Source organism: Ambystoma mexicanum, chromosome 1p (genome assembly GCF_040938575.1).
Source record: "Ambystoma mexicanum isolate Mex_15411 chromosome 1p, UKY_AmexF1_1, whole genome shotgun sequence".
NCBI lineage: Eukaryota > Metazoa > Chordata > Amphibia > Caudata > Ambystomatidae > Ambystoma > Ambystoma mexicanum.
The window spans coordinates 173,720,537-173,746,595 of record NC_090921.1 but is presented as its reverse complement, the minus strand read 5'-3'; the positions used below and the strand labels follow the sequence as shown (position 1 = coordinate 173,746,595).

At 47.7% G+C, this 26,059-nt stretch overlaps 1 protein-coding gene across 2 annotated transcripts in view; it reads right to left on the bottom strand.

Moving 5' to 3' along the window:
- The window catches only part of PLOD3 (procollagen-lysine,2-oxoglutarate 5-dioxygenase 3), a 796,608-nt gene that overhangs the window by 288,493 nt on the left and 482,056 nt on the right, over positions 1–26,059 (bottom strand). For both annotated transcript variants that reach the window (XM_069646170.1, XM_069646173.1), the window contains exons 8-9: positions 18,419–18,520; positions 16,758–16,889 (exon numbers count right to left, since the gene is read on the bottom strand). In XM_069646170.1, coding sequence (XP_069502271.1) covers positions 16,758–16,889; positions 18,419–18,520 — 234 coding nt within the window. The remainder of the gene's footprint in view (positions 1–16,757; positions 16,890–18,418; positions 18,521–26,059) is intronic.

Here is a 26,059-nt window from a genome sequence, read left to right as displayed (position 1 = left end):
CTTGGAGTTTGCTGCCGTCACAAACAAATCTATCTGGTGCCTGCCCCATTTGACAAATGGGTGGTCCACCTGACCCTGACTAAACTCCCACTTGTTGCAGGAGCGCAGTTCCCTGAAGGGAAATTCCAGAAGGGGGTGGCATTTGCAGCCTGCAGAGCCCGATGAGGTAGATGCAGGACGACATCATGCCTAGTAACGATTTGATGGCCCACACCGTGGCTGTCTTCGCCGAATACAGTCGTTGCACCTTTCCTTGAATGGCTGCTACCCTGTCCTCTGAGGGCGACGTCAGGCAAGACACTGTATTGAGACTGGTGACCAGGAACAATGCGTTCTGTGCTGGTGTTAAGCAGGACTTTGGATAGTTTATAGAATCACAGATCCGTCAGTAGCAGGACGGTCGTCTTTGTGGGTCCGTCAGCCAGCTCCCGCGAGGGGCCGCAATTCAGCCAGTCATCCAGGTACGGGTATACGTTTATGCCCTGTAGACGCAGATAGGCCACCACTGGTGCCAGCCATTTCATCAACACTCTGGAGGACGACTGGAAACTGAGAGGTAGAGCCTTGAATTGGTAGTCCTGCCGCTGCACCACGAAGCGTAGAATGGGGACGTGGAAGTAGGAGTCCTCCAGGTCCAACAACGTCCTTTTTCCTGTTGGCCGAGCACGTGTTGCAACGTGACCATCCTGAACTTTTGTGGCTTTAGGAATTTGTTCATATGCCGTAGGTATAAGATGGGCCTCTTGTCTTCTTTCTGACTAGAACGTATCTGGAATAGACTCCGGAGCCGTTGGGGAACTAGCTCTATAGCACCTTTTTTCAGCATGGCCTCTACCTCTTCCAAGAGCTGAGGGATGTGCTGCTCCTGATGGGTAATGGGAGAGATCCGTGGACACCTGCGTTGAAACTCTAGGGTGTGTCCTTGGGTGACAGCGTCCAGCACCCATCTGTCAGTGGTGATCTTTTTCCACTTGCTGACTAACTTCATCAGCAGACTTCCCACCAGGGTGTACGATGGGAGCCCGACGTCCGGGTCGGTTCAGGCTTGTTTCGGTGCCGGTGACCTGCCCTGCGGGCGACGCTGTCCTCCGCTACTGTAGGCCTGGGGACGGCCTCTGTAGGCTTACTGGGTTGTGGATCTGGATGGCTGAAGGTACGATGTGGAGAAACCTTTTGAAGACCTGCTTGACTTTCCTCTGGATCAGCTAAAAGAAGAGTGGTGCTGTTGTAGAGCGCCCAGGGAACAGGCCATCTCTGTATCCGCTTTAATGGCCTGGAGGAACTCATCGACGACTTTCCCAAATAGATTCTCTCCATCGAAGGGCATGTCCAGCCCCTTCGATTGGATCTCCTGATGAAAATGTGTGGCCTTCATCCAGCCTTGTCGACGAAGGCAGATATCGTTCCCCATTTGCCGGAACCATGTGTCTGCAACGTCTCATGCCACTGTGATGGCGTCAGATGCGCCCTCCACTTCCTGGAAGAGACTCCATCTTCTTATCATCAGAGAGGAACTCCAGAATAGGCCCCAGCTTGTACCACAACTCCCTGTCATACTTGGCTAGGATCGCCAGTACATTGATCGCCTTGATTGTGGACGTCACAGTGTAAATCACTGTCCTTCCCATGGCGTCCATCCTCTTCCCCTAACTGTCCGGAGGGACCAAAGATGAGGACGGGTTGGGTCCCCACTGTCGGCAGGCACATAGAAGCACACAGGCTTCTATGAAACAAAAATAGAACTTTTTTCCAAAACACAAAGAAATGTACAAATATCTCAGAGCGCAAACTTGAGGACTCCCAACACTGAAGTGTGCGATAGAAATCTGAAAATGGCTGCCAGAGTGTCAGGTTCCCATTTAGCATCTCATACAGAAGGAGGTGTGGGGTTACGCAGATGTGCGGGAATAGGCAGAACAGTTTTTGGGGCAAGAGGGTTGAGAGTTTTTAGTTATTGGTTTATAAAGGAATCCAGGGGCAAGAACATTCTTTCCTTAACTTTCTTTTTCAGGAAACTTGAGTGGTCCCAATTCAAGATGGTGAGCATGCTGTAGTACAATTATTGGCTGTGAGTAGTCTCCGAGGTAGTTTGGAATCTTAGCAAGAATCTAAACTGCCTTTCATTCAAGTCATGTCCAAGTAAGGTCACAGTAATTAGAGGCTCCAGAGAGAAACTTAAGAGTTACACCAATTTACAGCCATCAGAAACAAGAAGAAAACCTTTGCCTGAGATATTCAGTGAAAGAAGATTCAGGTAAGTCACGTTTGAATTTGGAGAAACGTAAGGTTTAAAATCCACGCTATTGAAAAAAGAAACTGAATGTGTTCACTTTAAAAGAATAGCCCTTGGAAAAGAAATTGATTTAGAACTGTTTTTAGTAAACTTCTCCAGTGGGAAATATTAAAAGTTTATTTCTGAAATAAATGTGAGGCGAAACGGGCACATGATTGATTACATCCGTGTAAGTCAGAACATAGTGCGCGCGATCATCAGTGCGAAAATTCGTTTTTGTTAATAGAGGCTTTGGGTGCTGGCGGTTTCAGACCTAAAGTAACGCGGATGAGTCTTCAGCATTGTTTTTGGGAGATAGCATAGGTTGTAAACATTTGTTCAGCTCAGCTGTGCAGCACAAAACTATTGAGGCGAGGAGTGGTGTTGGTTTCCTGACGTCGGAGAACTCAGTTGCAAGTTTTTTTCATTCGATTTGTTAGTAAGGCGCGCAGCACAAGGAATGAAATGAAAAGACAATGTACTGCGTTGTAAAAGTATGCCTCAGGAGTTGCAGTAAGCACACAAGAGTTAAATGTTAGTGATATAGAGTTCAACCTGTGTATACTTAGATCAGGAACTAGTTCAGTTAAGTTAGCAAGTTATGAGTTTCCTTAGTAGAACAACAGTATTAATTTATAATTGAGATCCATTTGACATTGAACAATTCAGAGACCTAAAATTAAACTCATCTGTAAAAATTGTTATAAGCACAATAAGTAAAGTCAGAGTTTATTCAACAAGGTTATAAATCTGGTTATCAGTTAAGGAATCAAAACACTCAGAAGCACACAACAAGCCACAGAAGAGCTGTTAGTCATAACTGATTACACTCATTCCCAGAGAATACCTACTAGCTAGGGGCGAAGGTAGTGAAGTAACCATGGAATTTTGGTGATAAAATAAACTGGGAAAGTTAATGGTGAATGTGAAAATGATTAAATCAATAGATGTATCTATTTGCAGGTTTCCGGAAGGCGCAAAGTCCTTTTGTTATCCTACCCATTTCCCCTTTTCCCCCCAACCTGGTCTCTTCAGTAGTTGTACTTAAAAAACTGCTGGTTGGACCAGATTAAGGGGTCTGGAGGACTTATCGTCTGTGCCTGCAGGATTCTGAGCTGGGAGCTTATACAGAGAAGGGTATTAGGAGGGAGGCCTATCATTGGATGAGGACAGTATGACCCAGAAGACAGTGATTGGTTTAAAGGAGGAATACAGTTTTTAAGTGAAAGTGAAAATGTTTTTTCTTTTACCAATTATTCCCAGTCTGACGACAGAGAATTTCCATGAGTATGTGAATCCATGCCAGACCCCATGCTGGAGAAGTTAGGGCTACCACACCATGGGACGGAGGGGGTGGTATATCTCAGAGGATTCAATTATTTATTATTCTGTTACTTTTTAAGAGAGTGGTATTTTATCGATTTGGAATGTTAGAGATTGTTTTCACAGAGCACTGCTGAGGAGAGTAAAAAGAGACGTATCCTGAAGAGTAGGGTGTCGGTCAAGTAAGATAATAACTTGGTCAATTAGTAATTTCCGTCTCAGGAGGGAATTATCTGGATCAAAGGACAATTATTCCCATTCACAAGTACAATAAAATACACCACACAATATATTGTAAAATATACACACACAAACACACATTTAGTTTAAAGATGTGGAAAAATAAGTACTTTAAAAAGATACCAACACAGCAGGTTTATAACAAATAAAAATCAGTAAAGAAGTAGGGCATTGATTCTACTTCACTTGAGGGCATAAAATACAGCAGTCCAACTAAATAGGTGAGCACTAGGCTGACACAAGTTGATATAAATTATGGGGTTGGGGGTGACGGTTTATAGAAAAGAGCCGGGGCTTACCTTATTGGAATAGGTGTCGAAGCACCGCCTGTCCCATCCGGGTATCTTCGGCATGTTGCTGCGACAGGCAGTAATGGCGGGTAAAGGTGTGTGTAGTCGCCCAGGTAGCCGCCATGCAGATGTCCCCCAGAGGGACTCCGGCCCACAATGCCGTCGACGATGCCGCTGCCCTAGTTGAGTGAGCTCTTGGCCGTCGTAGAAGAGGTTTCCCTGCCCTGGAATGGCAGTACGAAATGGTAGATGACACCCATCTTGACAGTCCTTGCTTCGAAATGGCTTTTCCTTTAGCACCCAAACCATAGGCCACGAACAGCTGTCTCGTTTCTCTGAACGGTTGCGTACGATGAAGATAAAACTTGAGAGCCCTTTTTACATCCAATGTGTGTAGCATGCGCTCCGCTCCCGAGCATGGCTCCGGAAAAAACGTAGGCAACACAATAGAGGAGTGTTTATGGAACACCGAAGGAGCTTTTGGTATGAACTGCGGGTTAGTGGCTAGGACTACCTTGTTCTTGAAAAATCGTAAGCATGGTGGGTCTACCATTAGAGCCTGAACTTCTGAAATACGTCGGGCTGAAGTGATGGCCACCAGGAAGGCCAATTTCCACGACAAAAACTTTAGAGACGATGATGACATTGGCTCAAAAGGAGGCTTCATAAGAGACGTTAAGACCAGATTGAGGCTCCACTCCGGCGGAAATTTCTTCTCTGGAGGGAAACTCCGAAAGAGGCCTTTAAGGAAGTGCTTAATCAGGCGGTCGCTGAACAATGGTGCCGAATGCCGTCGACGAGTAAACCTGGAAATGGCTGCTAGGTGTACTTTTATTGACGATACCGACAAGCCCTTTTGAGCTAAGAACAGCAAGTATGGAAGGAGCTGTTCCGGCTTAATCGATTGCGGGGCCAAACCTGGTTGATCCTCACACCATTGACAGAAACTCCTCCATTTGTACGCGTATGAGGCGTTTGTGGAAGGTGCTCTTGCCGCTTGCAGGATACGCCGACAGTCCTCCGGAATCGTTAGCTGACCAAATTCGGCGAAGTCAGGAGCCAGGCCGTCAACTTGAGGCTGTCCGGGTCGTGATGCCAAACGACACCCTCCTGTCGAGACAGAAGGTCGGGGGTTTTCTGGAATCTCATCGGTTCCGCCACCGCTAAGTGTAGTAGGTCTGAAAACCACACTTGTCTGGCCCAGTACGGGGCCACCAGAATTACCCGACATGGGTACCTGAGGATCCATTGCAACGTCCTCTGTACAAGGGGAAATGGAGGGAATGCGTACAGGAATTTGTTCGTCCATGGGAAGGAGAACGCATCCCCCAGTGAGCCCTGCTGAGGCCATCTGCTTGCGTACTGATGGCATTTCCTGTTGTTCTTCGTCGCAAACAAGTCTATGGAAGGGTGTCCCCATTTCTTGAATACTTGTTGTAGATGTTGGTCGTTCAGCACCCATTCGTGAACTTCGTTCATTTCTCTGCTGAGGGCATCAGCTTCCACGTTTCTCACGCCTGGTAGGTGGAACGCTAAGATTTGCATGTTGTGTTGCAGGGCCCAATGCCAGATTTTCTGTGCCTCCTTCGATAGGGACCTGGAACGTGTCCCTCCTTGTTTCCTCAAGTAGAACATCGTAGTGGTGTTGTCCGTCATGACACGCACCACCGAGTCCCTCAGTTGAGGAAGAAAAGATTTCAGAGCCCATCGCACTGCTCTCAGTTCTAGCAGGTTGATATGCAGGGAGGACTCCTGCAACGACCACTGGCCTTGTACCTGTAACGTATCCAGATGAGCTCCCCATCCGCTTAGCGATGCATCCGTCACCACCGTCTTTTGGAACTCTGGTTCCAGTAGAGGCATTCCTTTTGTTAGATGAGTAGACACTCTCCACCAGCAGAGTGCTTGAACTAGTTGTTTGTCGACGACCAGTCTGTCGGACCAGCGACCTCGGCTCTGCGCCCAACGGTCCGCTAGAAATTCCTGGCAAGGTCTCATAAACAGACGGCAGTTGTTTATCAACGGAATGCAGGACGACATGGTCCCTAGCAGGGACATGTACTTGCGCACTGAAACCTTGGTACCGCCTCTCCATTCCGACGCCTTGCTTTGAAGTTTCTGAATTCTTTCGCTGGATGGTCTCACCAGGCTTGTGTGTGTATGAAACTCTGCTCCTAGAAAGACCAAGGTCCTCGAAGGCTCTGCGGAGGACTTGAAGTTTATTGCGAAGCCCAGTTCCTGTAAGAGGGACATTGTGGCCCTTAGACTGTCTCGTGTTTGTTCCTTGGACGAACCTCTGACCAGCCAGTCGTCTAGATATGGATAGACATGGTGACCATCCTTTCTTAAATGGGCCGCTATAGGGGCCAAGCACTTGGTGAACGTCCTGGAGGAGGACTTGAGCCCAAACGGGAGGACCTTGAACTGAAAATGCTTTCTCCCGACGACGAACCTTAAATATCTCCTGTGTCGTGGGCGTATTGGGATGTGAAAATAAGCATCTTGAAGGTCTAGTGATGATAGATAATCCATGGGTTGCACCGACCTGATAACCTCTTGGAGCTTTAGCATTTTGAATTTTAGGCTCTTTAGCCACTTGTTGAGTACCCTCAGGTCGAGAATGGGCCTCCATTTGCCGTTTGGCTTCTTGACAACGAAGAACCTGGAATAAACTCCTTGTCCTTCCTGTGCCACAGGAACTCTCTCTACCACCCCTTTTCGCAACATAAGCGCCGCCTCTTGTCGTAGGATTCGGAGGTGGGGCTGTGTCGAGAATAAAGGAGGAAGACGCGGAGGCTTGTCTTTGAATTGTAGCGCATGACCCATGCGAATCGTGTCTAGAACCCATCGATCTGCGGTGATGCATTTCCATCGGTCGAAGTGATGAGAGACTCGACCCCCCAGGACGTTCCGAAGGCCGTCATTGGTTGCTGGTTTGTTTGTTCTTCGTTGACGACGGACCCGAGCCTCGCCGCCTGGAGGCTTGATAGTCCCTGCTTCTACGTGCCGACTGGGACGCTCGTCTGAAACCTTGTGAAGAGTACGAGGGCCTGTTAAATCCACGGTCCCTCGAGGCTCCAAAGCGGGAGTTTCCAGAAGCACCCCTGAAGGGGCGAAAAGAGCGAAAGTTTCTACCCGTTTGAAGGGCGCTGAGGGACCTAGCAGTATCCGTGTCTTCTTTCATCCCTTTCAACGCTTCATCAACCTTTCGCCAAACAGGTGTTCCCCTTCGCATGGCATGTCAAGGACTTTGTACTGGACTTCAGGACGGAAAGTAGTACATTTGAGCCACGCTTGTCGACGAAGCACTACTCCATGGTTGATTTGTTTGAAACCAGACTCTGCTAGGTCAACTGCGATATTAATAGCGTGGTTTGAGGCCTCTTCGCCATCCCGCACCAGTAACATAGCTGCTTTTCGGTGTTCGTCTGGCAGGTGTTCTAGGATAGGGGCTAGTTTGTGCCACATTTCTCTATCATATCGTGACACGATCGCTAAGGAATTGGCTGCTCTTACTGTCGTCGCTCCGACGGAGAGCACCTTTTTTCCAAAGGCGTCCTGCCTCCTAGCCTCGCTTTCCGGTGGCGTTGAACATTTTTGCTGTACCCTGGCCTTCCTAGCCGCTGCCGCCGACACCACCGAGTCAGACAGAGGCTGTGATGTTAGACATTTCGGAGTGGACTCCGGAGCTTTAAACTTTTTCTCGATCCGTCCCTTTATGGCTGGCTCCGAGAACGGATGGCGCATCGTCTTGAGACCTTCTTGCCACACGTGGTCCAGGATTGGGATGGCAAATACCGATTTTCTCCTTTGACCCATGTGGTCAAAAAGGAAACAGTCTTTCTTCTGCTCCTCAGGAATCAAGCCGAACTCGGAACAAGCTTTTCCCATCATTGCATGGAAAGCTCCCACATCATCCGGGGGAGATGGTTGTGTCTGGCTCCTCGTAGACTCTAACTCTACATCCGAATTCCATGTTGGGTCCCTCGACGGTGACAGGGAGATGTCTGACCCCGAGTCACCCGGTATAGTCAGATTCCGACAACTCACCCTCCTCCTGAGCTCGAGGACGATCTTTTACCACCTGGGGAGCCGATGGGTGTTTAGTCGTCGAGCGAGCCGTACAAATTTGCTCGTCGACGGAAGGTACAGAAAAAAGTGACGATGACGTCCCAGGTTGAGGGAACTGCGTATCCAGCCGTTGCAGGAGCTTCTGAAGAGTATTAAGCACATCCAGAGACAGAACCGTCTGGGGGGTCAGTAGCGTGGATGATATAGGTACCGTACCCCCGCTCGCACTCATCGTCGTCGCCGACGTGGAAGGCCGTAAGCCTAAATCCGCTGGCTGCAGAACCGTGTCGCCTTCTCCTTCCGCCGAGCAGGCCGTGTCTGGCTGCAGTAAGACCTCAGGGGGGGATCGGGTCATAGACCTCTGGCAGCCAAGCCATAGACTGAGTCTCCGTCGACGAAGGAATCCCAACCGCTGCTGCCTGAACGGTAATAGGCATCGTCAATGACACCGAGGTCGACGAGCACGTCGTCGTCGTCGAGCCCTTAGACTTCGTCGTCGATTTCAATGCCGACTTCCCGGCTGAAGCAGCTCGACTCATGGAAGACCTGGAACGGTCCCCTGAGGAGGATTTTGACAGCGCTAGCCTCTCCGTCTTAGATGATGAGGAGGAGGAGGGCTTTTTATGTGATGAGGAAGATCCAGCATGCTTCCCCTTATGCTTGTCCTTAGTGCGAATTTCCGCTGGCCGTACCTTTTTCGATGGAGGCTCCGACTTGCTCCTGGAGGCCGTGGAGCCAACTTCCGAAGCCGGGTAGGCACCCGCTCCGTCATTAAGCCAGTCGACCAGCCTTCTTTTACGGTCCTTAAGGGTTTTTTGAGAGAAACCCTGGCATATCTCACATGTATCCGCCGTGTGGTGCGGGTGGAGACAGTAGATACAGTCCATGTGGCCGTCTCCTTCATAAACTTTTTTGAGGCCACATGTTGCACACGGGCGAAATAACGCTTTTCCAGACATAATTCTCCAGAATTTGAACTTCGCCGAAGCGAAACAGAAAAAACAACCTAGTTTTCACTAGTAGTAAACACGAGGATCCCACTACTTTGAAAGACGGTTGAAATCTGAGGGAGCGCGGGGGCGGGGCCTGTATTTGTATCATGACGTCCTGACGGTGCGGGCACGCATGATACAAAACGAGGTGGATAGGACGCATAAGCGTCGAAAAAGTTTTCCTACGGGAAAGGGTCTATATAATGTACCGGGGATTCCCAGCCTGACGACGGGGAATATTCTAAGCATGTGAATCCATGAAAGATCCAATGCTGGAGAAGTGTCGTTTACTGTGCCCATGGGGCCTACGCGCATTGCGGTTCCTCAGATTGTTTTGTTCCAGAAGTGTAAAAGATAGAAGCATCTATGCACTTCCAAACTCCAGGAGGGTAGGAAGGGAGGGTACATGTAAATGTAAGCAGATGAAAGCATCAGAAATACAATTACAATTGCTTACCCGCATTTTCTCTAATTATATGTACTACAAAATGCATTGGTGCAAAGTCGGCCCGCGCATATTAGGTGCAGTCCCTAACTCTCTCCTACTTACCATGAACTACCTCACCTAAGATTGCAGCCTCCTGTGAGCCACCATGTGACCAGGACCCAACCCGTTGTACCTTCAGTGCAGTGGCACAGGGAAGTCTTTCAGATTTCCCAAAGGTTTAAATACCTTCACTTGGATAAACTACTATTTCCAAGAGCAGTGAAGTGAGATTGACTACTTGGCATTGTAACTTTCTAGACCCAGCACACAATCTTACAGTAGGGTGCTGCAGGGGCTACTAAGTATCCCCTTTGCCTAGTTTCTCATGTAACATTTTTATGTTACCCTTTCCTCAATTAATGGCTAGTGGCAGGGGTTTACTTTTAATTACTGTGGTGTGCTTTTAGCGTGGGCTGCGTTCACATCTGGAGTAAAGCACCGAAAGGTACAATTTTTGTCAAAATTGCCCTGGTCATCTTTTTTCGCCATTTCTTTACAGGAAAGGTCCTTCTTGAGACTTACTCTGCATGCCAAACTGGGTTTGGTCCCTTTGTTTGTTTTGTCTTTGGCAGGATTCAAGAGTATGTCTGGCGGGGGCAGGAAATGATGGAGGTGCCCGAAACTCCCTGTGCTTAATCCCCTTGGTTAAAGGAATGCACCCAAAGATGATTGGCCTGCAGGCTGTCCAGCAAGACAGCCACCCTGCTGTTTGACTGGCAGCTAGGCTGAAAGGAATGGGAGAAACCTGCATTAAAAGCCAAGGCTTTTTGGCTTGGAAGGCAGTGGACCACTGGACGAAGGAATCCGAAGAAGAACTTGGAGGAGACGCCTGCTGCAACTCCTGGACCGTTGGTTTGCCTGGTGAAGCCCTGCTGAAGCTCCTAATTCACCACGACTAGAGAAGCCCTTCAAGGACGACTTCTCCCCTTGAGTTGGTGGGACCAATCAACTCCAAAGTAAGCACCTGGACATCCTCTCGAAGCTGGTTGTATTTCCACTGCAGTTGTTGCAGGAAGCGAAGAGCCTGGGTGAGGCACACCAGTTTGTTTGTTGCTTATAAGTTGGCTGAACTTGCAGGACGCAGGACTGACTGAGCCTGAGCCACCTCAACAGAGTGCTGGACCCCAGATGCAAGGAAAGCCCATCTCAACAGCCAAGAGGCCGCGGGTGGTGCTATTTGCTGAGACATGAGGACCTGAAACCACAAAGTGCCACTGAATCGAAGTTGGTCCTTTTCTATCGGCGACCGTCCCGTTGCAGTGCATGTGTCCTCCAGACGTCCTCCCTCTTGTCCCCAAGACTGAGGCCCAGGAACACAGGATCTGCAAAGCTGCACAGGAACAGAAGCCAACTAGAACAATTTCTTCTAACCAAAGGTACTGTAAAGTCGAAGAGAACTTACCTCTTGTTGTGTAGCCTCACTTTATCTCAGTGGAAACGGTCTTGGTTGCTTCTGTAGAGTTGCTAACAGTTTCTTTACCTCACAGGCCTAATCAGCTTATGGCCCTACTTTGATTTCTTCTTTTCTTCAAAGAATTCTAAAAATTGTACAAGACTTTTAACTACCTGCAAGAATTGCTTCAGCTCACCTAGACTTTTGTCCAATTGGCTTTGGCCTGGCCTGGATCCCTGAATGACTCTTCTCCGCTCTGGCTTTGTGTTTTGTCTTCCTTCCAGGAAGGGGTTAACTTACTTAGCATTGGGGGTTACCAAAAGTACTTGCCTGCTTCAGAATATTTGTGTGATCTCTTGTTGTGTTCTAATAACCCTTTTCTTTGACATATTTCAAGTACTCCTCTAAATGCAACAGTAGTATATTAATGTCCAGTGGCCTAGCTATGCAAGTCACCTAAGGGTGTAGGAAGTGTCTGTTTGCTATCCCAAATGGGTACTTACTGATTTAGAGAAACTAACAGTGTGTATTCTGGTGTGTATTTGTGTGTTACCATTATATTGCCCCTTCTCAAGAAGGCTTACTCAAACTGACTGTTAAATAAATTAATAATTGTTCATAAAGAAACCTTGTGTGTAAGGGTGTATTTGAATACTTGTCACTGTGAATCTCTGTGCAACTTCCCTACTGTTCAGATCGACCCCTCTTGAGATAAGCCGGACTGCTCATCACACTACCAACCTGTGTAGTACAGACATATACCAAAGGTTGGGTTCCTATTGCTTTGCAGTCAGGGTTTTTTTAGGCAAGATTTGTACTGGATACAATCTTGCCTAACAGGTGCGCTGCTACTACTGCTAATACCTTCGTGAACACCCTTGACACTGATGAATTGCCAAAGGGAAGGACTTTGAACTCTTAGTGATTGTTTATAATCTTGAAGCGCAGATATTTTCTGTGCATTGGCAACAATGAAATATGAAAGTATGCATCTTTCATTTCCAATGTTGTCATGAAATCCTCTATTGTAACAGAGGGATCACTTTCTGCTACATTCTTATGCAAATCTTTTCAGGTTTAACATATGTGTTTGCTGGACGCAGGTCTAGTATAGGACGCATAGTTCCGTTTTTCTTGGCACATGGAAGTATATTGAATAGATGCCCTTATTTACCTGGTCTGCTGGGACTAGTTCGATTGTGCCTTTCTGCAGCAGGGACATTATTTTTTTCAGAAGAATTAGCTTCTCTTGTGGCGACATATTCCGGTGTTTTGGAGGAGTTTTTCTAGAAATTCTATGCAGTAGCCCCTTGCTACGGTGGATTACACCTCCTGCTCAGATGTGATCCCCTCCCATGCGTGGGTGAATTGTCAAATGAAGCCTCCGACTGGAGTTGCATGGGAGGTAACCTGTATTGGGCGGCATTGTTTAGACGCAGGGGAGGCTGTGGTGGTGGAGACTACCTCGACTTCTTGTTCTTTTATACCCTCTTTGAAATGTGAGTTGGTAACCGGTGGACTGAGCCTGTGTGTTGCCCCAGGAAGATAATTAGCCTAGATTATATCCACAAATCGTGGTATTTAACACCCCTCCCTGTTGAACAAACGGCTTGTTTGTTATCTGGCCCAATGATTTTAAAGTTTCATGCTCTTCCTTTGCACTTTTTAGTGCATTGTCGACTGCCTTGCCAAATAGGTTCTATTTGCATATTTAAAAGGGTGGCATGGGTTTCCAGTTTGAAACCTGACTGTTGCAGCCAACTGTGCTGTTTAATCATGGTGCTTTCTGTTATAATACGTCCAGCATTGGCTGCTGCATCTAACTTATTTTATAGAATGCAGCTGGCAACCCGTTTGCCTTCTGAGATGGTCTTGATGAGCTGAGATTGTAATGGCTGAGGGACTGTATCAATGTGTTGTACTGTATCCCAGACATGGCAGTTATAACTGGCAAGTAGTGTTATTGGCAAAACAGGTTTGGTATGCAGCAGAAGACGTACCTTACTGCCTAGTGTATATACATGTTAACTCTCCTTGTCTGGAGGTGCTTCCACAAAAGCTACCAGTGTGCCTGCCCTCTTTCTTGTGGTAGTTACCACTAATGAGTCAGGTTTTAGCTGACCTCTGATATAAAGGGTGTCAGTTGGAGGAGAATTAACGACTTATTCAATGCTGGGGTTAACAGCTCTTGGAAGGCTGATGTAACTAGAAATGGCTGAATGAGTCTTTGTATTGACTGGAGAAGATGAATAAACTGGGTAACAGAGTTTGTTTCCCCTAGCATGTCGTCCATAAAGTCTGTCTCGTTGTGTCTCCTGAGTATCTATTTTAAAGTGTTGGGCAGCTTTAATGAGTAGCTCATTGTATTGGAGTTGGTTGTCAATAGGGGAGTCAGCAATGGGCTGATCTTGGTCTTCTGGGGACGGCATTATGTAGATGTCTGGATCGTCATCATAGAACTGATCACAATTAAATTGGTCAACCTGTGAGATTTGATCTCCTTGATGGGAAGGGTCAACAATGTACAGGTCATCTGAAATTTCCTAACAGAGTAGTACAGGGGCGGTGTGTTGAAGTACTTGGCTGTGAGCTGTACAGTTTCTGTACCTTTGCAGATGGTTCCCACTTGTCCCCACACTACCTTATGCAGTACCCTGAGGGTGCGAGAACTCTTCTGGATGCTGGTTCATATAGTCGACAAAGCATGAAATACTTCTCATTACTTTTTCAAATGTTTCAGTGGTCTACTCAGTGGACTTTTGGGAAAGGGTTTGGCCCTGAGGAAGAGGGTTCTGGGTCAGATGTGGGTGTAAAGATATTTTTGACCGCAAGCAGGGCAACATTTAAACGGTGTGTTTTCCATAACGGAAGAGAAAAGCAGCACAACGATAAACAGGAAGTAATATGAGGGAAACTGGCATTCTATAAAGATGGAGAGCAGATGTGCCCCCCCCCCCACTACTCCCACTGTGATGGCCGAAGACGGTGAAGGCCTGTGTAGGCCGAAGTCAATGTTCGTCGAACGAGGAGCTCTCTTCGACCCAGGTAACCAGAGACATCCCGTCGAGCGTCACCAAAGGTTGCTTGAAAGCAGCAGGCAACTAAGGGATGGACCGGCAAATATAATATGAAACTTTGTGATAATAAAAGGCGAGCCAGGAATCTCTGCAACACTTGACCGACTATGATGGCGGAAAAAAACATGTGGAGGACCATGGGTACAGTAGACGTCACACTAGGAATAGTATTACAAACACACGCAGTCGAGGTCCCTCTTCGAGTATCCAAAACAAGTCATGCAATACTCAGCGACTGTGCAGGGCAAATGGATGGGTTTGGTCAGATTTCACCATCGCCAGTACACCCCAGACTAGTATGTCGACCTTGTGTCCTAAATTCCTATTTCAGGAAACATCGCAAAATTGTCAGTCTCCATAAATCGCCTATACTGGTAGCACAGGGCCGGGACCCGCCCTGCGCAGTGCAAATGGGTGGGGTTAGTCAAATTTCACTATCCCCCAGTACACCCCAGACTGGTATGCCGACCTTGGGCCAACATTTCTAGCCCACGGGCCACCTCTCCGGTGGTTGAGTGGGGTGGCTCAAAGAAACAGCAACACCAAACGAAAGAGAGTGCACACACTAAGTTTAGAAAAATATAATAATTATAAGAAAAAAAATCAAAGGAAAAAATACACTTGCAGGTATGGTATTTCTGTAAAACCAAAGAAGCAACAACGCATTAGGTAAATATACAGTTTTAGATAGGAGTTCTAAAAGAAAAAAAAAAGAAAATGAATTTTAAAAAAGTGTACTTCCTTAAAAAGGAATAGCAGTAATAAGTAAGTTAAACGACTTAGGTCCTAGGCAGGCAAGTTCAGGAGAGTCCAAGAAAGCACAGTAATGCGAATGAGGCCGTCTTTGGCGGGAAAGAGTTAGCTTAGTGTGAAAGCAGCACTTCCTGGAGCTCAGTTGGAGGGAAGCCCTCAAATGTCACTAGAAGAAGGGGTTCAGGGATGAAGAAAAGAACAAAGTAATGATGCGCCAAAAGTGCCAGAGGATCAGTAGAGCAATACCATGGGCCTGAAAAGCAGTTCTGCAGCCGGTGGTCTTTGCATTCTAGGTGCGGTTGCAATGAGCTTTGTTCAGTGACCCCCCTAAGGGATCCAGCAATTAATCACTGGTGCAGAAGAAGCACTTGCGTATAGGGATTATTCTCAATCCAGTGATTCCCATGTCGGAGTCAAGGAGCTGAAGTTCGAACAGGTTAAGAGCAAGATGCGGTTGGGGTAGTCCTCAGTGCAAGGTTTCCAGGTCATCCAAGGGCTCAGGATTCAGCTTCTGAGGCTGGAATCATTAATAGTGTACCAAAGGGAAGAACAATTACTCATGTTAGCTTGAAGAGTTGCACTGAGGAGGGCAGAGCCATGGAATAAAGGCTGGGAATGCGAGTGTGGATTCAGTTGTAGGACTCAAGACAAAACAGACGGAGTGCTTCGGAGTCGAGGGGAGTGGAACCAGGGAGCTTGCCAGATGTCCTGGGATGAAGATTCTCTGGTCAAATCAGCATAGAGAGTCTTCAGGGTCCAGGATATCAAGGGAAAGGTGTGCAACTGTGGGTTGCTTCTGGCCGTCCTGGTGAGGGAAAGCTTCCCCTTCCGATTATTCATTGTGTCAAACGATCCTGGTTCAGAGATTCGGTCATTCTTCGAGCAGAGTAAAGGCTCAGAGATTTAGCTGGTGAGAGAGAAAGGGCTCAGCTTTTTTTCTCCTTTGAGAGTCATTGAGTGACCATAGCACACGATCAGATCACATAACAAGTACCTTTTAAACAATGGTAGGTCAATATCTCCTTGCACACAGGAATGGCTCACACAAAGGAGGGTATCCACTCTGTCCCAGACAGGCAGCTGCAAATGCCAGTCAGAAATGGTTTCAGTGTGGCTATATCCTCAGACCTGGGGCACACAAATCCAGGGGCAAAGGATGATCATCTCTTCCATATACCAAGAGACACACAGGTTAGTCGTGTGACCTCTCAGGTCTTCATAGCAAACGACAAACTCAAATTTGATCCATAAACAGAAAATCATAACCTGACTATTACTTGAGTGATATCACTAGAAAGATGCCCGCTAGATTTTTGTGTGAACAATATGGTTATGTATCTGTGGGCACCATAAGCTGTACTGTTTTGCTCAAATATGTTATAAATTGTCGGCATCAAGCATATTCATGCAACAGCTTCCTGCGAACAATTTAAAGGATGCTTACAATGATTATTTGTTGTATGACCTGTGCATTAGATTGCATTCTAAATTGAGCAGCCTGCCACAGCTCTATTATAAAAGATGATTTAGTGGAGATTGTGGAATACATACAACAGTTACCTTTTTGTGTGTGGATTTACTGGTGAGTTATTTGGTGGAAGAGTGGTGCAGATGGACTTTTGAATGACTATAGCTATGTAGTATCACTCCGGCAGCAGGTAGAGACTTTACACAAAGGCTTGGTATTATCTTCCCATTCCCCTCCAACCCCTTCCATTAACCTTCATTCATTCATTTCATGCGAATTGCATAGTGCAGAAAGCCCATCTTTCTTACATGGCTTGAATTCTCACAGTTTCCAAGTGTTCACTACCCTTTGAACCTGAGGTTAAAGGGTTGAATTGATGCTGGATACTTACACTGTTGTGAATGAAGAGCCTCAGCTTGCTTAGTGGGTAGTCCAGTGTAATGAGCCTTTCCAGGAATTCTGGCACAAAGGGAGTAGGCTGCTCGATGAAGACCCCCAAGAGCACCTGTGGGAGCATGTCCTCCTGTAACAAGAGGATGGTTAGAGCCTGCACAAAAGGCTAAAAAAGAAATTCAACCCACCCGCAGCATGCCAGCTACTAACACCACTCTCCTTTCTCATCGCCACCTTCTCCAGCCCATAAGGTCACTGAACACCGAAAACACAGCTGGGACACCTACCATCAATACGATACAGCAGCCCTGTGAGCATCTATGGGGCAGGGAAGTGGCTTTCCTATCATATGGTATGCAGGGGCGGACTTGGACAAAGAAGTAGGCCCGGGAATTAATATAAACATGCCCCACGGTGGTAAATCACTTTTCTGTTTTTTTCGTTGCTAAAAACTGAATTGTACCTAGGGACATACTTTTGAGAAAAGTGGGTGGCAAATGATGCATGGGATAAGAACTTTGGTCAAAGCTATTAGATTCACAATGCATCGAATGAAGCTGGCACACACTGTTCCACTAAAGCAGCCCACAGCAGCCCAAAGGGCTGGCATTGTGCTATTGCCCTATAGGTGTCCATCAACCAGAAAGGTATAGGGCTGTCAATCATCCACTGAGAGCGGTATGGTAATCACTGAAGATGCAGTAGGTTGATGGCAATAACAAACAGTGAGGGGGAGCCCACAAACAGAGAAGGTGCTGGTAATAGTAGACAGGGCATACGTTGGCCACTGGAAAAGGGCTGTGGATTACTTGTGTGGCAGGAGCTGTTGATAATGGACATGGGCTGTGTATTAATTGCAAAGCCTAAGCTGTTAATTGTCAACTGTGAGGTGAAAGGTGAAAGCTAAGAGAACAGATGCATGTTTGGTTTAAGAAAGCACATTTTCATAGCAAATGGTTGGTCATTGCATTTGATTGAAATAGCCACACAGGTAAAAATATGGATGCCAATTGATAACTACAGGTGTTTGCAGTGGTATGCAGTTAGATCAAATGGTTACGATGAAGGAAATAGGCAGATTAGTTGAAAAGGTACAGCATAGAGGTGTGTGTATAGAAGAAACCATTCCCTGAGGTGGATATGTGCATGCTGGTTTAGAGGGGGCACACTTTAGAAGAAGTCACATACAAACGTTTCCAGCTTTAAAAAGGTAGCAGCATTAGAGAGGCTAGCTCATGTGGCAGTCGGTAGGTGGCAATGGTTTCATGTGGCAGCTGGAAAAACAAGACTAATGCGTTTGCCACAGACTACCATCTTGTTCAGGAGAAAGTTTTGTTTACACAAATTGGTGAGACAAATCCATGTGCTTAGTACAAGGAAAAACCATCCTATTGGGGTAGGAGAATGATGTACGAGTACAGCATGGGTTAGGTGGAGGTAAGGCATGAATAAGAGATGAATAACTGTTCATCTGATCAGAGTTTACACCCGTTTGCAGAGTATTGTGTAGAAAAGCATGGTGAAAGCAGGTTCACATCTGGGTAGAAAACGTCACACAGTCTTGCCTTAGGATGCAGAGTGGACATGAAGGGTATCAGTGTAGGGATAAGTGCTCAGTGGTTTCAAGGCTCAGAAAACAGAATTCAGGTCCACGCTTACCTTCAGCTCTGACATATTGAGTAATCCATCATTGCATATCTCACAGCCACCTTCATACGTCCAGGCGTTTGGCACATAGTTGCCCAGGTAGTTCAATTGTAGCTGCGGGAAGACAAGCATACACATTTTTCCAATTTACAGCTACACAATCCAGTTACAGGATAGTCCCTACTGTCAAACTGCTTTAGTGGCCACCTCTCCCTAGCAGAAATATGAGTAATTTAGACTCACAATGGCTTGATCATTTGTTTTCAAATTCGGGAAAAACTGCAAACATTTTACAAAAATACTTCCTTAAATAGGGTCTATGGATTAAACACATGCTTACATTTCTTTTTAAACTATTTATCTTTTGTGTTTTCTTAGGACCCCTTCAAGACTCTAGAGTTGGTGCAGGGAGTAGGGTAATGACATTCAGCAGGGCTCATAACATGAAACAAAAACAAAGATTTTAGGACCACAGTGTAGAAAGATTCAATGTGTATTGGCCACAGAAGCCTGCTCTGGTGTGTGTTAAAGGAAAATGTAACCACTTTATATATTGTGACGAATCGCAGGATTCTGTCAGTACGTACTGCCCAAGGAGGAGCCTTTCCTTTTGAGACTAGGCAGGCGAGCTTGGTATGCAACACCATCTCAAGGGGTAGCGGCAAGGAGGACCTCACCGGGACAGACTCCTCCTTTGGGGACATGGACACCTGTTCCTGTGAGAAACTCCCTAAACCTAATATCACTACAAATTAAAGTTTTACTGTACCATTAATGTCCATGAGAGAAAAGTAAGAAAAACTGGAACGAAGAAGATTATGCCGATCGGATTGAATGAGAGGCTGAAATTTAAGAAGGAATACAAGGGAAGGCCCATGACAACATCATAAATTAGGAAGGTAGGGCCCTGGAAGGAGAGAGAGAGACTGCAAGTTACAAATCAGCTGGTGCTGCCCAGTTTATGAAGCCCTGGACGCATGGTGTCCAATGCAAAAATAAGAGTCGGGTGAAAACCTCAGTGAGATTTTCGAAAAGGGGGAAGGCTCGAAAAGCTGAAACCAGGTGACAGCGTACAGACTGGGAGAAGGTACCACGACCGGTCGCCAACACACAGCATTGGCAAGAAGAGACAGAACTCTAAAGGGTAGACATGATGTGCCGTGAGAAGCCCTGACCGCGAAAGGAAGAAGAGTGGTGGAGTGACCGTAGGCGAGAAGCGGTGGTCCGGTGGGTCCAAAAACGACGCTGACATCACGATTGAAGAGTTGACGGGAAAGGAAGTGAATGGAAGACCAACGAAGCAACCGTCTCATACATTGCTGAAAAGGCCGGACATCATTCAGACACTGAGCGAAGCAGGTCCCAGTCCACATAGTACCCTGGTTAAGTTGCGCCTACAAAACTCAGGTAACGGGGAAAACGGGAGACCCAGGAGAGGGACAGAAGAAAGATGATCATTACTGGAAAGATCATACTCGTCCCAGTCAGAGGAAGGATTGGAAATGGAGAGAGGACTAATCACTACTGGAACACTCATACTCATCCCAGTGAAATGGGAGCATTGAAACGATCAAGTGAGAGTAATAACAATTGCTGGAACATTTATATTCGTCCCTGTATAGGCGAGTTAATAAAAGGAAGTGAGAACGAATATTGGGTATTTACAACCTGTGGTCATCACGATGAAAGATACATAATAAAAGACTGGAAGAACTTTTGTGAAAGTAAAGAGAAAAGTGTTGAGGCAGGGAACACACAGATTAGTGAGAGTTGGGGTTTTTCACCTTTTTGTTAAATAAAACTACACTGAAATGGTACATCAGACTCTGTGTCCTTCTGACCCGCCACAATAGGCACTTCTATAATCTTAGCGCCAAGCTTCCCCAATTCAAACTATGTCAGACCTTTGCCACCTACTGCAATGCTTTGAAACTGTACCACAACTATAGAATAACGAAGACAAAGATACATGCAGCGTCCTTCAATTAGTTCTTTCCCACCCCCAGCAACCTGCTAGGTGTGCCCTATCTTTATGGTGATAGTGATTCCCTAATTTTAAGATCTTTCCAAGTCCCAGATTGTGGGGTCACAAGTCCATCATAATCGGACTTCCAAATAGCTTCCACGTCATCTGTAGCAGTTCCTTGGTTGGGCAGTGGGCGCGGACAAACCCCCAGAGAAAGGGAAAGATCAGACAAAGCAGAGTGGCAGTGGAAAGTTCTTGTTATATGCTTCCACTAGAACCTCACACCTATGACTAAGTCACAAGTGCTTAGAGAAAAGCCACATTGAAAGCGTGGGGAACTTGGAACAGCACAAGGAGCAAAGTGTTGTCCCTTGAAATCCCTCGGTTTCACTTCAAGATGGCCGCCGTGGAGGGAGGACGTGTGTAAGCCGAGCTCCGTCTCCCCTCCCGCGCCTCAGCTTGCTTAACACGAGCCCTTGAAGCACTTGCCGGGACTCCACCGTGACAGGAGTGGAACGACACCCCAAGCACATCACCCCGAAGGCAGTCAAACCGCGCCGCGGGAGGTCTTCCCGCTGATCACAACAGTCGGCGTAACCGCCAAGGAGCAGCGACCAGACCAAAGGAGAGTCCACCCCCTCCAACTTCCCCTCCGCCGGAGAATTTCTTTGGGGCCGCGGCGCTAAGACCACACGTCGGGCCCGAGAGCAGCGACAGTCCCAGTCAAGACCGGGAGTCGAAGGTGAGCTCCGCCCGTCCGGGAGAAGGGAAGCGGGACGGTGACAGCGCCCTCCCAGAACAGAGGAACGGACTCGGGGCTCTGGGAGCGCCTTTAGCTCGGGCCGGACGGCGGATTCGCGCGGGTTCACGAGCCGCATTAGTGGATCTACGGGTGGTCGGGGCCCGCGAGCACGACTGCTCCGGTCAGCCCCCCTCACCCCAGGCAAAAGGAGAGTCCCCTTCCTCGGATCGGCAACCCCGACCGGGGAAGCCTCCCCGGGAAGGAGGAGCGGATTAAGGGCCCTGGGAGCGCCTTCACCTCAGGCGAGTTCACGCGCCGCCCAAAAGGATCAACTGGTATTTGGGGCCCGTGGGCACGACGGCTCTGGTCCACCCCGACACCACCCCCCGCCCCCGCCTGTCCATATCATCAGGAGAGCAGCAGCAAAACCAGAGCAACGACGGGAGAATCCGCATGTAAAGGAGAAGGGGGGAGTGCTCTCCCTAACAGAGTGTTAAGATGCACCCCCAGGGGTGAAACGAGAACTTGTGAGGCCCCTGGCACTATCTCGTCGGCCTCATTCACTAGGGGGCAGGCGGTCAGGGAATCCAATTTGGGCAGGTCATCAAGCGCGTGGGACAGACACGCATGTAGAAGTCCCGGAGAGGTGGGAGTCGAAATAGCACGAGGCAGCCTTCATATGGTATAAACTCGCTCAGGCCCAGATGTCCAGGCCAAGAGGGAAGCAAGGACAGACAAACCCATTGTCCCAAACTCAGAAACAAGACCAGAACTTGGTCCACCACTGGGGGGGTGACAAAGGGAATCCAGATAAAGCAGGAGCGCATAAAGCTTCAAAAGCCAGCCAGGTAGTAGATATTCCCCACGGCGAGATGGCCACGAAGGAAGATCTAAAAACGTGGTTTGGGGTGTTCCAGTTGCATCTAGATGCCATGAAGAACGAATCTAAATCAGCGCTCCAGGAATTAAAAACAGAAGTCGCAGGACTGGGGGAAAGAACAGATACCCTGGAGAAAGTTGTACAGAACTTGGAGGAAGAATCGCAACAAGTGGCAGAAACGCAGGAACAACTGGCCCGACTAACGCATAATCTGGAGATCCAATGCGAAAATTTGGAAAACAGATCGCAAAGGTCAAACATCAGGATCAAAAACATGCCAGAGACGGTCGAAGACAAAGACCTCAAATCGGCTGTGCAACAAGTTTTCCTAGATATCCTCGACCTGCAGGAGGAAGAATAAATACTGATCGATCGAATACACAGGGTGGGCCCGAGGAGAACGAAGACCCAAGGTGACCACCCGAGGGACGTGCTGGTGGCCCTCACGAGGTACGCACAAAAGGAGCAGATCCTAAGGAAGGCCCGGGCAATGGACCATATCCGAATGAATGGAGAGGAGGTACAATTTTATCAGGATATTGCATTATCAACGCTCCAGAAAAGAAGAGACATGGCCCAAATAAAAAAAGGAACTCACTTTGCGTCAAATTAGATACAAGTGGACGTTTCCATTTGGACTATTATTTACTTGGGATGGAGTGCAAAAAAGTATAACCACTAGAGAAGAAGGTCAGACAATATTAAATCTACAGGAACAGGACGACGACTCCCCACAAGCAAGCGGCACGGTCCCCTCCGCGAGGAAGAGCGGGGGGGAATGGAAAACAATAAACAGAAGGGTGAGGCGCCCTAGCAAAAGTAAATAAAGACCAGCAGAGGGCAGCGAATGGAGGAGCAGAAGCACGATAAGGCGGAGCGCAAGGAGACTCGAAAACGACAGCAGAAATAGAGAGTCTGATGTAAAAGGTGCTGGGAGGGGGAGGGGCGTGAGGACCCGGGGGTCTCTGAAGTCATCTGGAAGGGTTTAGGAATCCCTTCAAAGTTATCCCTGAGAGTGTTGGAGGGTATGAAGCACACGGCGACACGCCTGAGCGATAATAGAGAATCATGACATCCTCAGGGCAGTTGGGGGAGGGAAGAGGGAACGCGCCAGTTGGGGGTTGCACACTTTTTTTGGGGGGGTGGGGGAGGGAGTTGGGGACAGGGGAAGACCGAGCATAACTCAATAGCAGAGAATGGGAGAAACGAACATAAGACATGCCTAATAGCCCGTAAAAACCAATGGGGATAAAGATCCTGACACACAATGTCAGAAGCCTCAATTACCCCATCAAACGAAAAAAAGTTGAACACTCCATTAGGCAGGGCACATATGACATCGTAATGCTTCAGGAGACACACAGAGACCAGGATAAGCAGAAGGTGCGTCTCAAGGGTTTCAATCAAATACTCCAGGCAAACGCACAAGATAAAAAAGCAGGAGTTCTTATATACACGCACAGGTAAAGTCTATATGGAGAGACAAACAGGGAGGATGCCTAATAGTAACTCACAATCGAAGGTAGGCCCCTCACACTGGCCACAGTATACGCCCCAACACAGGTCAGGAGGGCTTCTTAAGAGATATCCTGAATAAAATTGAACAGCAAGTCACAGGGGACATTATATTAGGGGGGGACTTCAACATGGCGTGGGACCCATCCCTAGATAGATCCGGACCCAGACAACGAGATCAGGGCACCCTGTCCAAAAACTTAAAGAAGAAGTTCACGCACCTAGGGCTGACAGATGCATGGCGGAACAGCAATCCCAAACAGAAAACCTTCTCTTATTATTCACACGTACATAATACTGCCTCGAGAATAGACTACCTATGGGTCTCAGTGGGGCTTCTTGGTAGGATAAAACAGATTGAGATTGAACCCATTATACTCTCTGACCATGGCCCGCTGTGGGCAGATATTAACTGGTCAAAACACCACAACCGGTTATGGAACTGGCGCCTCCCAGAGGACATCATTAGGGATCCAGTGATGAGCCAGGCGCTAAGAGAACACATCCTAGAATACACTCCAACAATGATCTCCCCGGAATTAACAAAGATACATTATGGGACGCCCATAAGGCGGTCATGAGGGGACATCTCATAGCGCCTAAAGCACAGAAAGAGAAAGCGCATCGCCAATGGGAAAATTAATTAGAAGGGAAAATAAGGGCAATACAAGCAGAACTGATTCAGACGCCACCAGGAAACTCATGCGAACAATGAGACATGTACAGGGGCAGTTGGAAACACTCAGAATGAAAAAAGCAGAAAAGGCACTACTATACAAAAAACATTGGTATTATGTGAAGGCAAACAAAGCCGACAAACTGCTAGCAAGACAGCTAAGAGGGAAACAGCAGGCCCAGACAATACGAGGTCTAAAAGATGAGTCAGGCCAACTGTTACGCTCACCTGGCTCCCACAGAGGCGTCGATCTGGACTGGACTGCGTCTCCACCAATGTGACACGTAGGACCGAGATGACGGACTGGACTGGCCCACCTAGCTTCGTTTGCTTGGCCCGTAGGAATATTCTTCTGCAAATGGAGAAAGGGAATTAACCACCCGTGGAGTTGAGCGTAAACCCCCCCCACCCCGCTGTTCTCCCCACTGATCACCTTGGATGTCCCTTCTTATAGTGTCACCTGATGACTTGAAAAGATGAGCTCTCCATCCTGCATTGAGCGAAGGGGCGCGTAGATAACCAGTTGCTTCACTGGCTCGAAGGAATTGGGGAGTTCCAGGACAATATTGACTCCGATATTCCCGGCAAGACGCCGTAAGTATGTAGTTCGTAAGAGTTCAAATGCCTGACTTTCACTCTTGTCCGATTCCTTGCAGGTTGCAGCTTGACCCTACTGAAGAGTTCCTCGTGGCAACCGGTAATATTCTGGTAAGGATTTGTATTATCCAACACAGTTCGATAAAATAATGTCCATATGTAACCTGTTGCTTTCTCCCTTATTTAGGCGCTGAGAGAAAGTAAGAAGTCTCGGGGAATAATGCCTCTGGCGGTAAGATCAAATAAGTCTTTTGTGGTGAAGAGGGTTCCCCTTGTTAGTCCCTTTGTTTCACCTTGCTGTCCTTTTGTTTCCCCTTAGGGGCCGGGGTTCGGCTAGGATGCAGTGGAATCTGCGCCGACCCGTGAAGAGGAATAGTACCCCCGGTGGTAAAATCAGGTAAGTCTATGGGGGGGGGGGTATTCCTCTGTGTATTCTCTTGGCTCACCTTGCTGTTCTTGTCTTCTGCTTAGGTGCCGGAGTGCGGCGGGAACGCAGGAGGATGTGGTGAAAGGTGAAGATGCTGCGAAGGCCGGTGAGTTCAGCGCGGCGCTGCAGCAGGCGAGGCAACGCGCGTAAAATAACTTCTTTATTCCAGCTCGAAGGTGCGATGGCTCGGGAATTCAGGTAAGGATCAAAGGTATTGCTCTTGTTTTAACCTTTTCTCCTTCTTTCTCCCTTTTTCTAGGAGCTCCAAACTCGAGGCGGACGTGGCAGAAGACTGGATGCAGACTTGCAGGCACGGTGAGCGTTACGCTGCTGGATGCAGAATAACGCGAAGCGTGTGCTTCTCCTCATGCGTGGTTTATATAGCCTCCAAAGTAGTCCCAGGTAAGTATTCCTCCCCAGCCCCACCCGAGTAAAAAAATAGTCCTTAGGTAAAATAGTCCCTTCCAAGCCTCTTTTGGCTTGGAGCTCTTGCAGCATGGTCTGCATCAGGTAAGTTTTAATCTACTCTCCATATGAGCCTGGCGCCATAGGTGCCAGGACTGCACCCAAATAGCCCCTAGCAGGAGTTGTTGGGCTTGCTTGGGGTAACGTGATGCCTGCTTCCGGGGTTGCTGGACCTGGTCTGGGTCCCCGGGGGTAGGCATCATGACAGCACTCCCACCGCCAGGCCCGTCCTGAATTTGTTCTTCCCAGTGGTTTCAGTTTGTCTGGGAAATTTCGGTAGAATTTTTTCACCAATCGGGGTGCATGAACATGGTCACTAGGTTCCCATGACCTTTCCTGTGGTCAGTAACCTTTCCAGTCGATTAAATAAAGTTTTGACTTTATA